Below are 13,786 nucleotides of genomic sequence, written 5' to 3'. Positions count from 1 at the left end.
CACAGATGGGATTGTGAAAAGACAATAGGTGCTTGTAATTTTGGCCTGTTTAAAATTCGCATTCATGTATTAGTGCCAGTTACCAACCATGTAAAACGTTCATTTCTTCAAATGGCAGGTGCCACTTGTTCACTGCTACCAGTCCTGCAGTTTGTGTAATGGCTTACGTTGACAGCTACTTGGAGAAGCTTTTTGAGCCCAGAAGCTGTGAAAAAGCGTAACTTCCTTACAGCCCGAGCCTGTACCTACGTATTTATAGGTGCAGTTTGCAGTTCTGCGTGCGGCCAGCACAGTGCCTCTCGTAGCATCAGATTGTGTGCCTATGCTTCAAGGCATCTTCTCTTATCAAAGCCTCTATGTTCCAAGAACCCTAGTAGGTACTTGTACAGGAATTTGTTCAAACCAGTAGCACCACTGTATAAGTTGCTTGCAAAGCTGTTGAGCAAATTTGTAGAAAGACAAAATGATGCGCACTTGCTGCATGATGGAGTGCTAGTCTAACAGTAATCCAATCTTAAAAGCTTGACTAGGCCTAGCTGATAAACTAAAAAAACATGCTCGGTGTCTTAATGTTATGTCTTGTTTCATGGCTGGCTCTTTCTTGGGGGGCTGAAGAGAGAATGGGGGAGCGCCTGTTTCACACTTCAGGGCTCAATTGCCTTGAGTACAAACTGTACTGTATTTTAAACTGGTAACATAGCACAGCACTTATATTTGCATTTATTCATTCCTATTTCAGACCCCATGTCGAAGTGAAATGCTTGACTGTGATAACGCCTTCTTCTGAAATTGTGGAAGCGATGAAAAATCCCAGGTAGCCATACTCGGGTTTCTTTTGCTTCTAAAGTTTCAAGCACGTTGTGTTATACCAGCTGATTTACGTTGACTTTTGAGACACATTTTGGTAAAGCTAGAGTTAGGAAATATACTACTGAGATAGTCTAATTCGTACGTTATTTGATTTCTGAGGCCAAGTGCAATGTTTAGAACTGTTAGTCACATTCATCAAGGCTATTCATCCAGCCTACCAGTTCAAGCAAACATCTAAACTTGGCCTTTGGTCACAGTGCCAAACTTATCCTTTGCTGTTAGTGATCTAACAAATGGCATGGTGATATTGCTAATATTTTCATGATGTCTGCAGCACAAGCGCTCTGTTATTGGCTGTGAAAAAAACGCCTGTAGTAGTAGTGTCTAGGCTACTGAGTCAGGTAAGGTTAAGCATCCAGAATTATAGCAGGCTGTTCTGAATATCTCACTGGGTGCCTGTGAGGGCTTAGCCACACTCCAGAGCAAGGGTGATCACTGAAGAAAGGCCCCCGCTGGGTAAGGCTGCCCAACTAGTTGAAAGCATGCAGGAGCATTTTTGCTGCCTCAAGTGCTTGCAGCTCACCTATCAGTGTATTTTTTTCTTGCAAGAAATCTTTGCAAGAGAGAGCTTAAGCCAACCTATCTGTACTGCCAGAAAGGCTGTGAGGCAACGATAAAAAACAAAGCAATATCTTCACAAGAAAGCTAGTAGTTGTTCGTAATTGCCATGATAGGGCACTCCCACCTATGCTTTCACAGCCCATTACTTGACAGCTTCTTCAAAAATACAAGCTTACCATATTGTGGAAACTTCTTTCAGGGTTTTAGTGCATAAGTCGTGTGAATAGACACTCTGATGAAATCCTGGTTTACATTATTTTAGTAGCGTTGTTTAGTGCAAGTTGTGTGAAATTGTACCTATATGGCCTAATGCAAGCATTCTGTTTTGGCGCATGTAGTGATGGCATCTGCTTCCTGCCCAAGCAAGGTGGCATTCCTCAGAACTCTTTCATTAGTGTCGAAGCTACGGCATGGGTTCGAGACCACGTGGAAGGCATACACTCCGACCACGACGCTATCCAACTGCTTCAGGTAACAGCACCCTTTTCTGATTATGTGAGAATCACCAGCATTAGTAGATTAGAGCATGGTAAACTACGGACAGGAAGCTTAGCTAGCCACCACACCTCCCCATGCATGGTTGTCTAGCTTCTCACTCCTCTAGGTGGCAGAGGAATAACAAACATATGAATTTGTTTGGCACCATAATAGCCAGCAGGCTTAGCGTGGGCATGATCCTTGCTTTGTGGAGTTTTCCCATTCGGGCTTCTGCAAGAATTGCAGTGCTAGCTTATAGGGGTACTAATCAAGTTTACGCATGCGCACCTGACCCTTCTGTGGATTGCACCACACCAGCAGAGCAGCAGTCGCTCGCTAGCACTTTCGCAGCAGCCCTAACAATCAGAGTTGTGACCCCTAACTTGTGGTTTGCAATGAGTTGCGACCAAGGCAGGTTTAGGCCAAGGGTACAGTGTGAGTCTTTAACTTCAGGTGTTTATTCACCTTAGTTACACCAACAAAGGCAACAGCAAACAAATGCAAACAAAGTCACAGCAGTGGAGTGTTCTGCACAGCTGAGGTGAAAACCGCACGATGGGAGAAACACATAAGAGGCTGATGAGGTTTCAGCTCACTGAGCGTGGATCTACGCTTGGGCGCTGGGGCAGTCAGTCACTCGCAAAGGCTGGGCGCTGCAGGGGGTTGGTGTGCGGTAGCCTCCGCGTGAGTTGAATTGTGGCCAGTTGCAAGCTTGTCAGCCCAAAGACAAAAACACATTGGGGGAATAGTGCTTCTCCCGAGTGGCGGAGAGGAAGTCTACCCAGTTCAAAGAAAGGGAAAAGGAGGGAAAGGGGTGCCTTGGCTGTGGTGTCGTGGCCAGGCGTGAAAAGCAGCAGGAGCGTCCTAATGTGCCCTTTCACTGCCACTTTCCATGAGTGAGGACGTGATCATAGCATGATAACCGCGTGGCCGATCTGAAGGTGTCGGAATGTGCGTGCATTCCTACAAGCTATGTAAAAGAAATGGAGTGCATGACAAAACACAGTGATCAGATAAACTGAATTTATTGGGCTTCCATCAAACACTGAGGAAGACTCAGGACAGTAGCAATGTGTATGTTTTGGTATCAGTCACAGAGGCAGCAGGCAAAGCAAAGGCAGTGAACGGGAATAAGACAAAAATGCAACTCACCTGAAGCCTTTCTGTTGTCATGGTTGCTGCTGGAAAAGCATTTCTTTCTATTGCTGTGCATTCACTCGAGTATGGCTGCATGTGACTGCAACATTGCAAAGTGGAACAGTGGCTGCCAAAGTCAAAAGAGGTCATCAACTTTTGAAAGAGGCAACTGTCCGAGATGAAAATGCCTTCTTTTTCCCCCTGCAGGAGTCCCCCCTTCAGTGCGGCAGAGTACTCTGCGTAGGTCCTCAGTTTACCTTAATACTAGGGGTGCACAAATATCAAAATTTTCGAATAAGAATCGAATATGAACTGAATATGAATACTTGGCTTCGAATGTTGAATCAAATATTGAATAATGATATGCAGATGCATTTATTAGCAAGGTGGGTTAATTTGTTATAATGGAACGTTGGAATTGCATTGTCACTGTTAAAAAAGCTAGGCTAGTAAGCCGTTATACTAAAAAATTGTGTATTTAGCAGATGTTAAAGGGACCCTGAAACGATTTTGGCGATTTTCTACAAACGTACTGAGTCGTTAGAGTAGGTTCTTCTGATCATTAATTGATGCATCTAAGTGCTCTGCGTAAAGCGTGTAATTTATTATAAGGTTTTAAAAATACCCATCGCTGCCGATCGCAGCGCACTGCTCGGCGGAATTTTAAGCCGCCCCTACCCATATGATGCAAATAACCCATATTACGTCACATGGGCGAGCTATCTGATTGGCTGACCAGGGCGCGTGGTCAGTAATTTTCCCAGCTTTATGGTGAACAAATGATGCTCGTAATAGTTGGAATGTTAGTTACTTTGTTTTTGTAAAAAGAAAATAACTTAAAGAGAATACACAAGAATAGTTTTTTAGTACACTTCAGCACTTCCGGCACACAGCAAGTGTCGTCTGCTTGTGTTACAACGTACTCCATTTTGACGAGAGCTCCGCGGTCAGAGTCGGTCTCAGTCTTTTCGCGAGCACTATGATTCGACTTTGTTGCCTTGTGGACTGCAAACCTAGCGACCTGCAAACCGCGAGTCCAGTATTAGGGCAAACGCAAGCGCAAGGGGACAGGGTCTGGCCGCTTGACTGTGCCGGGATGAGCCACGAGATGAGCAGAAGGGCAAATGTGAATGGTCTGCACGGTGCAGCCACCTGGTGGCACTGAGCTCAACCATACACAGTAGCAGCAACGAAGTGTATTCTTTGCTGCTGGTGTGTATTTTTCGCAGGAGTGTAATCATCAACACGTTGATTTATAAATGTTTAAAATGCTTTACACTTGGTTAGAGCAATATTAGCGCTTTGTTTGACTGGTTAAGCGCTGCGCCAGCAAGTGTCTGGACCGTGCAGACCGATCAGGCTGCTCACGTACGTCTACGCTAAAGTTCCTTCATCAGCTTGAGTTTATGCCTCCAGTCATTTGCCGAAATGACCAGCTTGCCTGTTTTTAGCGGAGTACCGGACTCGTCCGGCGCTACGACAGAATGCTCGCAACGCACGCTGCTTCGATAGCTCTCGGTCGACGGCCAAGCGGCTAGCGGAGAGGTCTCGCGCGGGAGGGGGCGTGCTCCTAAACAACCGGAAGTGAGTGATGTGACGTCGCATCGTGACGCTGAACCAGTGAAGGCGGAGCTTAGCGCCGCTCGCTCGGCGAGCGAGTTGAGGAGGAAAAGCATAGCTAGGGAGGAGGGTAACTTCTAATCGCTTGCAGCTCCATTAATACGTAACGCTTCACTTAAATTGTGGTGCGAATGTTCTACTTAAACTGTACCCTACGCACCTACAAAATTTGTCCGAACCGTTTCAGGGGCCCTTTAACTTGGACAATTTAGTACTAATTCCTACTAGCTGTCCTCCAGCCTGTGCCTTATAATACCGCATCAAATGTCCGTAAACTTGAAGACATTTGACCCTGTGCCAGTCGTTACTCATCGCACTTGTTGCCAAGCAATAAGCTCAGAATTGAGAATGGTGCTGCAATAAGACGCAAAAAACGGGGAAAGAAAGGTGCACGCTTGCTGTCCGCAAACCCGTGCCCCTTGCTGCTGAGAAGCTGGCTTCCCGAAAAGTTTAGACGTTTAGTGGATAAGTGTGCTTTACAGGCGAAATTTTGCTAGCAGCATGAAATCATAACAAAATTCAGCAAGAAATCGCCCCACTATTCTTAGATTACACTCTTAAAAACGTTTAGGCTCTTTAGGGCTTATCTTGTCCCACAACAATAATACTCATGTGCGTTGCTCGCATTTCCTTTCTTGAAAGCTCTGTGCTCGCTATTTTCCTGTCAAAAATGCAATGCCATGCTGATAGCATGCGTGTCGTTCAAGGCCTGGAAGTACCGGGTACACAATACAGATGATGATTATTGTTGTGGGGCAAGATAAGCCCCAAAGGGTGTAAACTCTTTTAAGAGTGTAGATAGAAACAAATGCTAAGAATCATGTTTGCTCCCGCACAGCCTGCAATATATTCGATTTGATTTGAATATTCGTATCCAACATATATATTCGTACTCGAATATTCGATCAAATATTCGTATTCGAACATTTTCGAATACGAATATTAAAATAATATTCAAACTTTTTGAATGTTCGCACACCCCTACTTAATACCTGTAGTTGCTTTGGTGTTTCTTAGTTTTATGGTTTTCGATCTTTTAAATCCTTAGGTACTGTACACTAGCTTTTCTTATCCTCTGTATGCTGGCAGGAGATGGACTTGTTTTCATTATTGCTGGTATAGTAATGTATAAACTAACAGAGAGGACAGACCCTTCATTTCGTCCCTTCAGTTTGGGACCTTGCTAAGCTGCGTCAGTGATGTTTCATGCAAACACTTCTTTTTTTTCATTCGCCTGGACATCATTTAAGTGTACACCGAGCTGAAAAAATTAATAACTATCACACTATTGCAACATATTTTGTGAGCTTGTTAGGTATAACATTGCCACACTGTCTTTGTTAAATGTTAAGGTAATGTTGCCACATTTAGAGCAAGCACTTTGTTCTGCATATTTTCAGCCTGGCATGCGGTGCTGCAGCTCGTAACATAAACAGAATGGACACAACTTGGAGCTATATAATCATCACAGAATGTTGACAATTGGTGCTGGCACGTATTGTGACAAGTAAACTGTAATTTTGTGTCAGCAACGCCCTATGCACACCTGTTTGGAGTCATCTCAGGCCTCTTCAAGAAGAATTTAAGGACTGTATGTTGGGGGCTCGAGCAGATGCCATTAGCATGACAACTGCTGCGCCCCACTCTGATTACCGTACACATACTAAGCAACAACGGTTGGGTTCATGCTCAAGGAAGCAAGAGATGGCAACAATGCTAAAAAAAAGCATTTATTACTTTTGCTTCTGAGACTTGAGTCGGTCAGCTAGCTATATAAGACGCCACTGAGAGATTCCTTGAAAAGGACACACTCGGTGAAGAGGGTTCTCCAGCTTGCCAGCTGGGGATACCTGTGGCTGCTGTTTACCTGGTAATAGGAAATAAGGAGCAGCACAGTGACAGCAAACACTTTCAAGCATGGCACTTAGTACCAAAGGGACACTGAGTACCAAAGGTCAGCAGGATTCTACATTCCTTGCCAGGTGGAGCTGGCAACACTGGTGCTTCCTGTACTTGGGCAATTCCGCCTTTACTAGATGCCTGCCGTGTCGCTAGTCTTCCCATTGGAGCGGAGGTTCCCGTAGTTCAGGGTGGACACAGAGAGACGACGCTCGCTGCCGACCCACTTCCTGTTGCGGAGGAAGTGACAATTACTAGGCTGGTGCGCGCTCGACCAATGGCTTGAGAGACCACGGGTCCAACCTGCAGGATTGCAAGAGACGCCGCTAAAATCTCGGAGGCAGAGCTACGTGATTTAGGTTTGCAGACGCCACCACAGCTAGCACTCGCAGCCGACCCGGGTGGAGAGGAGGAAAGAGGAGAGGGGCAGTAACCAGCTTCTCGGCTCACGCGGCAGGCATCTAGTAAAAGAGGCATTGACTTGGGCCACGGAAAAAAACCTTTGCCTTCTCTATCCTTCCACATCTTGCTCACTTGATTGCTGCTTAGCTTGCGTTACATGAATAGAGGAAGTTAAGCCAAAAAAGTTGACAAGCTGCCTAATGAAATTGTTTACCTCTTTTCTAGCTACCTCATATGGGTAGCTGACTTGTTCCAGATTATACTAGCTTGTACTAGCTTGTACTTGGCTAAGAAAAGTCCTGTTAACTGGCCTGTTGACTGAAATGGCCTGTTAACTGAATTCTTTCCCTTTGTCCCTGCAGAAACTTGTAGAAGAGTCCTACATCTGCCACGCATCTGGAGATGTAAATCACCCGTTCATCAATGGCTTTTACATTTACTCTTTTCCAGACAAGAATACCAAAGGTCAGGATGCAAAACATTGTCTCATTCAAGCACCTTCCATTTAAACTTGTGCAGCTGCTTTTTGCATTCTTTTTTGCAGTCTTTCCATTTATGTTCATTTCTGCATGTGTTTTTGGATCCACATTTCAATTTAATAAGGTTGTATTATAGGGTGTATTATGCTGTGAGGTCATCAAGACTTTTTGCAAAATCTTATCCAAAATATAGTTCATGCTGGTGCATTTTGTTCTTAAAGAAAGCAAAAGCAATGTATACAATAAAAAAATGAAAAACTATGCAGCATTTTTATTTATACATAAATGAAATTTATCTGGGTATCTGTAGGAATGTAGCTTCATGGCATTGGCACAATATAATGAATTATTTGCTCTTGTGGGTAAATAAGCATGCTGCATAACTGCATTTTGACAAAGGAGCAGCAAATATAGAGTGAAAAGCAACTGCTCATTGGTTATTAAGGTGAAAGCCGCCTCATGGGTCTAAAAATTCATTGTCCGGCATTATAAAAAACATAATCATCCGACGTCATGGAACTAAAATTCAAAGGCACCAATATTGATGGTGCCACGCATGACCTGAACCCACGACCATTGGCAGGAGTCGAACCCACGACCTTTGGTGTTAATCAATGAAAAGTTAATTAAGGTGATGTTAATTAAGGTAGAGTTAATATTAAGGCACCTGAATCCATGACCTTTGGTGGGAGTCAAAGCCTCGACCTATGGTGGAACCAAAATTCAAGGGCACCAAAATTTATGGTGCCACCAATGACGGTAGAACTTGTGACCATTGGTGGGAGTCAAACCCATAAACATTGGTGTTAATTAAGGTGAAGTTAATTAAGACGCAGGTAATTAAGATAGAGTTAATTAAGGCACTTGAACCCACAACCTTGGAGGGAGCAGTGCTAGGCAGTATCGAATATACATGTATCTTAGATACTGTCTAAGATACTCATTGGGTATTTTGTATCTGTACGATCATGCATCTCACAAGATTTGTATCATTATACGTATTTCCAATACATGAAAGAATTTATTGTGTATCTTAGGATACAAGGTACGGGCTATTGTAACATCACCGTGCAAAACTATGAACATTGGCTGAACACTTCTCAAGCTGATACTGCTGCCACTGTGCCACCTGAATAAATGACTGTGTCGCTAACAAACACTTTATGCCAGCAAATAAGTAGAACATGAAAGGTAATTTCAGCTTTCTGTGCTCTCTGTATACATGATGCGTCACAAAAAAGGTCGCTACCAGCGTTGTTGCTGCTGTGAACCTGCCCAGTGATTAAAACGTTTACAAACAAGGTAAGACTCCACAGCAGTATTTGTGACATAGTGCAGAGGCTTCTTATTGACATTCTTGTAATTTTATGGTGGCCCGCTACCTGGTCAGCAAGCTGAGCAGCAACTCCCATCAATTACAAAAGTGACAAGCCATAGCCGCTGACAGCACAGCATATAAAGAGCTTTCATGTTAAGTAGCTAAAGCAACCCCAGTAAATTGCTTTGGAATGAAGACAAGCAAGAAAGGCAACTTGAAATACTAACAGACATTTCATTCAAATGAAACGAGGTGGGTCAAAGTAAAAAAATTTCTAAGCAAACATTTTTGTGCATACGCGTTTGGTGCTATTTTAATTATATAGGCCTATAATAAGAGATTTGCAAATGTATAGAAGTATCTTAAGATACAAATGGAAGGTATCGTACCGAATACAATAACTGCAGTAGTATTTTTGTATCTGTATCTCAAATACTTGTTGCCTGAGTATCTAGTATCATATCATGATACAATTGCAAAGCATCTCTGCTCAGCCCTGGGTGGGAGAAAACAGGAAGTAACAATGCATTCGAATGAGAATATCAAGTAATTTAATTAATGTCTTGTGAGTGTTCTGGCTTTCACCTTCATCCTCTTTAGCATATGCTAAAGTGACTGTCAACATTTTTTATACATTTTAAGTGATCTTTTATAGCACTTCTTTTAAATTCTTTGATGTCACCCCCTTTTTCTTGCCCCTCTCTTGTTAATGAGATGTCTGGCAGAATCTGAAAGATAATGGTGATGACTGAGTTTTCTAAACACCTATCTTTGCTTGTTCTAGAAAATTATGAGGTAGATCTGGATGCCTACCAACATGAGTGGATCGAAGTGGAGCTGCTGCCTCAGAATGAACACAGTGGAAGTGTGGGCGAGCTGGAAAGCACCGAAATTGATATTGGCAAAAGTAAGAAAAAGCTTCTTTGTGTTCCCAGAAACCACAACTCAACTAATGTACAACAAAATGTGCAGCTCTGTTTTTCTGATAGATCAATTCTTTTGGAGAGAGTCAGTCTGTTTATTTGAGACCACCACACACCTTGTGCTCTTACCCCACTACGCTGCAATTGACCATACCAAGGACAAGGTTGCAGGTTTTAACCTTTGGCTTCTATGGAAAAGTGTGGGCTTATCATGGGGGAGGACAGCAGGAGTGAGGGGAGGCAGGGGCATTCTACTCTGGTGGCAGCTGCATATGGCATGGCTGAGCACGGCCACGTGAGCCCTATCTTGAAAGTGATGTGCGGTGGGTATGGAGTCTAGGCACACCGAAGGCTGATGGCTTTGTGTGCGCTGTGTTCTCACTGCTTAGTTTGCGTTGAAGCGAGAGGCACCATGAAGGGCAATTCGCTCGCTGCTGCTGCTCTTCCTGATGCCAGCATTTTGACAGCGAGTGTCCGCGGTCATCGAGTGAGATGTGTTCATGTTTGCATGTGCGTGCGTACATGGCACCATGCTTGTCAATTTAGTTTATTTTTTTTTATTTTTTATTTTATTGTGCCCTCGAGGCCAAAGTATTACAGAGGAGAGTGGGTAAGAAACATATACATAAGTAAATAACAAAGCAGCAAAAGGCGGTTAGTTATTACAACAAAATTGATTAGTTAATTGTATCCGGGAGTGGTGATGTATGATGAGGCCAAATGAAACTTTCAGTTGTCCTTGATTGCGACAACTGCACCGGGAAGGTGGTTCCATTCCTGAGAGGTCCTACAAATAAATGATTCGTGACAGATTCTGGTGTGGCGTTGAGTTATTGCAACCTTATGGCTATGATCAATGTGAGAGGAAATGTAGGTACAAGGTGATATAAGATTATTGCACAGGTAGGAATTGTGGAAATATAGTTTCTGAAATAAAGCAAGGCGAAAGCACTTATATCGGGCTGAGAGAGGAGCAAGTAGCAAAGAGCTTTTCATGGTAGTTACACTTGATGTATGGCTATAATTGCTATAAATGAAATGTGCGGCATTGTTTTGGATTAGTTCAAGTGATTGAACAAGGGTTTTGAGGTGCGGGTCCCAGATGGATGAGAGGCATACTCCATTTTACTCCTAATAAGCGTTTTGTATAAGACTAATTTTAATGATGTAGGAACAGAATAAAACTTTCGGTGAAGATAACCTAGCATGCAGTTAGTATTGTTAATTGTTAATTGATGTGCAACGACCAGGAAAATGACAAGGTTATGTGGATGCGTAAATATTTATAGGAGGTTATCACTTCTAAGGGAGTATCATTAAGGTAATAGTTCGGCGGAGGAATATTGCTGCAAGTGACGTGCATACATTTACATTTAGTTACATTAATTTGCATTAACCATAGGTCACACCAGTCATCTGTGAAAAGGTAAATATTAGAAAAAACATCATTGGTTAGATCGTTAATGTAAATTCAGAAAAGAAGAGGGCCTATAACTGATCCTTGGGGCACACCAAAATCTATGGGTTTAAGTAGGGACATATTATTTGACACAACATACTGTGACTGATTAAGGCGAGAATGTTCAAGCCATGCTCAACAGCTTCAAGAAGCCCTTGATGTGCTGAACAACTACGCTCGGAAAGCAGGATTGGACATTTCCGCCCAAAAATCAAGCTATGTTGTGGTGGCCAACAAGAAAGGACGCACAAGAATCACGCAGCACCCCTTTACATTTAGACTCGGCGCAGTAACAATCCCTGAGGCTTCTGAGGTCCGCATACTGGGTCTCGATATTCACCAATCCGGCAGTGGTGCACACTGGCTCCGTAAAACCAGACAGAGTTCGACAAAAACACTTCACCTTATTCGTCGCATTGCAGCAAAAGCAGCTGGAGCTCGTACTGACGTAGCTCGACGGTTGGTGCGTGCAGTCTTGCAGCCACGAATTTTATATCAAGCACAATTTCACCGGCTGACGTTGGCACAGCTAGCACAGTTGGAGACGATTAATCGCGATGCTATGCGCACAATCACAGCACTGCCCCGCATCACTCCGATACCAGCCCTACAGGAACATGCCCAGCTCAACACAATTGCAGAGCTAATTTTGCAACGTGAAAAAGCACGTGAAATAAAAAAGCAACTTATTCCGGCTGTCGCTGCGCTGCATGCTCATTTTCACCGCGGCTCTCGGATTGACAATCAGCCCTGTCCAATGCCTCCCTGGGAATTCACCAGCATCACAACTAATAAGCCAACGAAGTTACGACGCAGCGATACAACAGGTACTATTGACGAACACAACATCGTCGCTGCATCATGCGTTAACACCTGCAAAGTCTATACGGATGCTGCCATTCTCCCAGACGGCGGAAGGACATCATTCCTGAGTACAACGCATAATTTCATCAGCGGCCACCAGCGCTATTTATCTACGGAAGCCAGCGCTCTAGTAATGGAACTTCAAGCCATCCACGACGCTATGCAAGATGCGACATCTAAGCTGCCTACCATCAAGCAACTAGACATCTTCACGGATTCTTTAGCGGCTATGCAGGAACTCAAGAAGGTCGATAAGGCGATGGAAATCTGCGAGAGAATACACACTATGAATAGTAAGACAGCTACTTGCGTCAAGGTACACTGGATTCAAGGCCATTCAGCGAACCCTCACAACATTGCTGCTGACCAGCAGGCACACTGCCCTCCTAATCCTGATCCTCCACCTATTCCCCTCCCACCCCAACCCCGTAACTCGCTGCGAGCCCGTAAAAATGTTCTCCGGCAGGACACACGCGCTCTTATCCCACCGTGTGTCTGCTCCCTCCCCCTTCACCTTACTAGGGCGGAGGAAGTTGTGCTTAGGAGGCTTCGGGCCGGGGTGGCCCTTACACCGGCTGTTGTCTCAAGGTGGAACTGGTCGCATTTACCACTGGGTGCTACGTGTCCATACTGCTCCGTTCCTGTGGTGGAATCAGATGCATACCACCTAATATGGACGTGTACGGGTTTAAGTTCGGAACGCTCGCGTCACCTACTGCAAGCCGGCCTCCGCTACAGTGTGACAACCAGCTATGACCGCTGGATACATGATAACAGATTTCACAAAACACTGCTTCAATTCATACACAACACAGGCCTCACAGCACACATATAATACACATATACGCTCCAACAATTATGCCTTAAGGGCAAGCCTTCATCGCAATAAAAAAAAAAAAGCCATGCAAACAGGTTAGGATCAACATTAAGTTTACTAAGCATAAATAGAAGCAAGTTATGACACACTTTGTCAAAGACCTTGGCGAAATCAAAGAAAACACAGTCTGCACATGAACTTTTGTCGAGAATAAGATGAAGGCTGTGAGAAAAAGAAAGAAGTTGAGTTTTGCAAGCGAAGTTTTTTCAGAAATGATGTTGTGCTTTTATGAAAAATTAATCATTGTCTAAGTGCTTTGCTAAATATGAGTACAATATATGTTCAAGAATGTTGCAAGGAATGCTGGTGAGGGAAATGGGGTGGTAATTGAGGGGCGAATTTTTGCTACCAGACGTGAAGTGGGACCACCACCTTGACCTTCCGATCTGCAGGTAGCTGATAGGTATCTGAAGATTGCTGGAAAATTTTTGAAAGCAGAACAGATGAATAAACAACAGTATTTTCAGAAATTTCGTGTTAACCAAATCAGCACTAGGACTTGATGACAACTTCAGTTCTTTAATTACATTTTCGACCCCAAGAGGTTCAATGATAATAAAGTCCATAGGTGGGTAATTTCAACACTCAAGAGTTGGAAGCATGGGGTCATTACATACGACAAAGTTGTTACTGAACACAGAATTAAGGACAGGGGGCATACATCGGGTACCGGTGAACCACTGGAATCAATCAGCATGACCAAATCATCTTTGGAAGGGTTAATAACACGCCAAAACTTTTTAGGGTCATTCACAAGCATTGTGGGCAAGGTGTGTATTTGGAATGCCTTTTTGGCAAGTTTTATAGCTTCTGTGTGTGTATTGTCCTGTGCAAGTATAATTAGTAAGCAAATGTTTACAAGCTGATAAAACTACTATGCTTACTTCGTATAACTGTCTA

At 43.7% G+C, this 13,786-nt stretch overlaps 1 protein-coding gene across 4 annotated transcripts in view; it reads left to right on the top strand.

The window, feature by feature from the left end:
* Positions 1-13,786, top strand: part of Iml1 (GATOR complex protein Iml1) — a 61,636-nt gene that overhangs the window by 37,175 nt on the left and 10,675 nt on the right. For all 4 annotated transcript variants that reach the window (XM_065435579.1, XM_065435577.1, XM_065435578.1 and 1 more), the window contains 4 exons: positions 740-814; positions 1,770-1,902; positions 7,329-7,431; positions 9,548-9,670. In XM_065435579.1, the coding sequence (XP_065291651.1) occupies positions 740-814; positions 1,770-1,902; positions 7,329-7,431; positions 9,548-9,670 (434 nt within the window). The remainder of the gene's footprint in view (positions 1-739; positions 815-1,769; positions 1,903-7,328; positions 7,432-9,547; positions 9,671-13,786) is intronic.

This window comes from Dermacentor albipictus, chromosome 2 (assembly GCF_038994185.2).
Source record: "Dermacentor albipictus isolate Rhodes 1998 colony chromosome 2, USDA_Dalb.pri_finalv2, whole genome shotgun sequence".
Taxonomy (NCBI): domain Eukaryota; kingdom Metazoa; phylum Arthropoda; class Arachnida; order Ixodida; family Ixodidae; genus Dermacentor; species Dermacentor albipictus.
The sequence above is the reverse complement of the archived record's forward strand: the minus strand, read 5'-3'. Positions and strand labels throughout refer to the sequence as shown.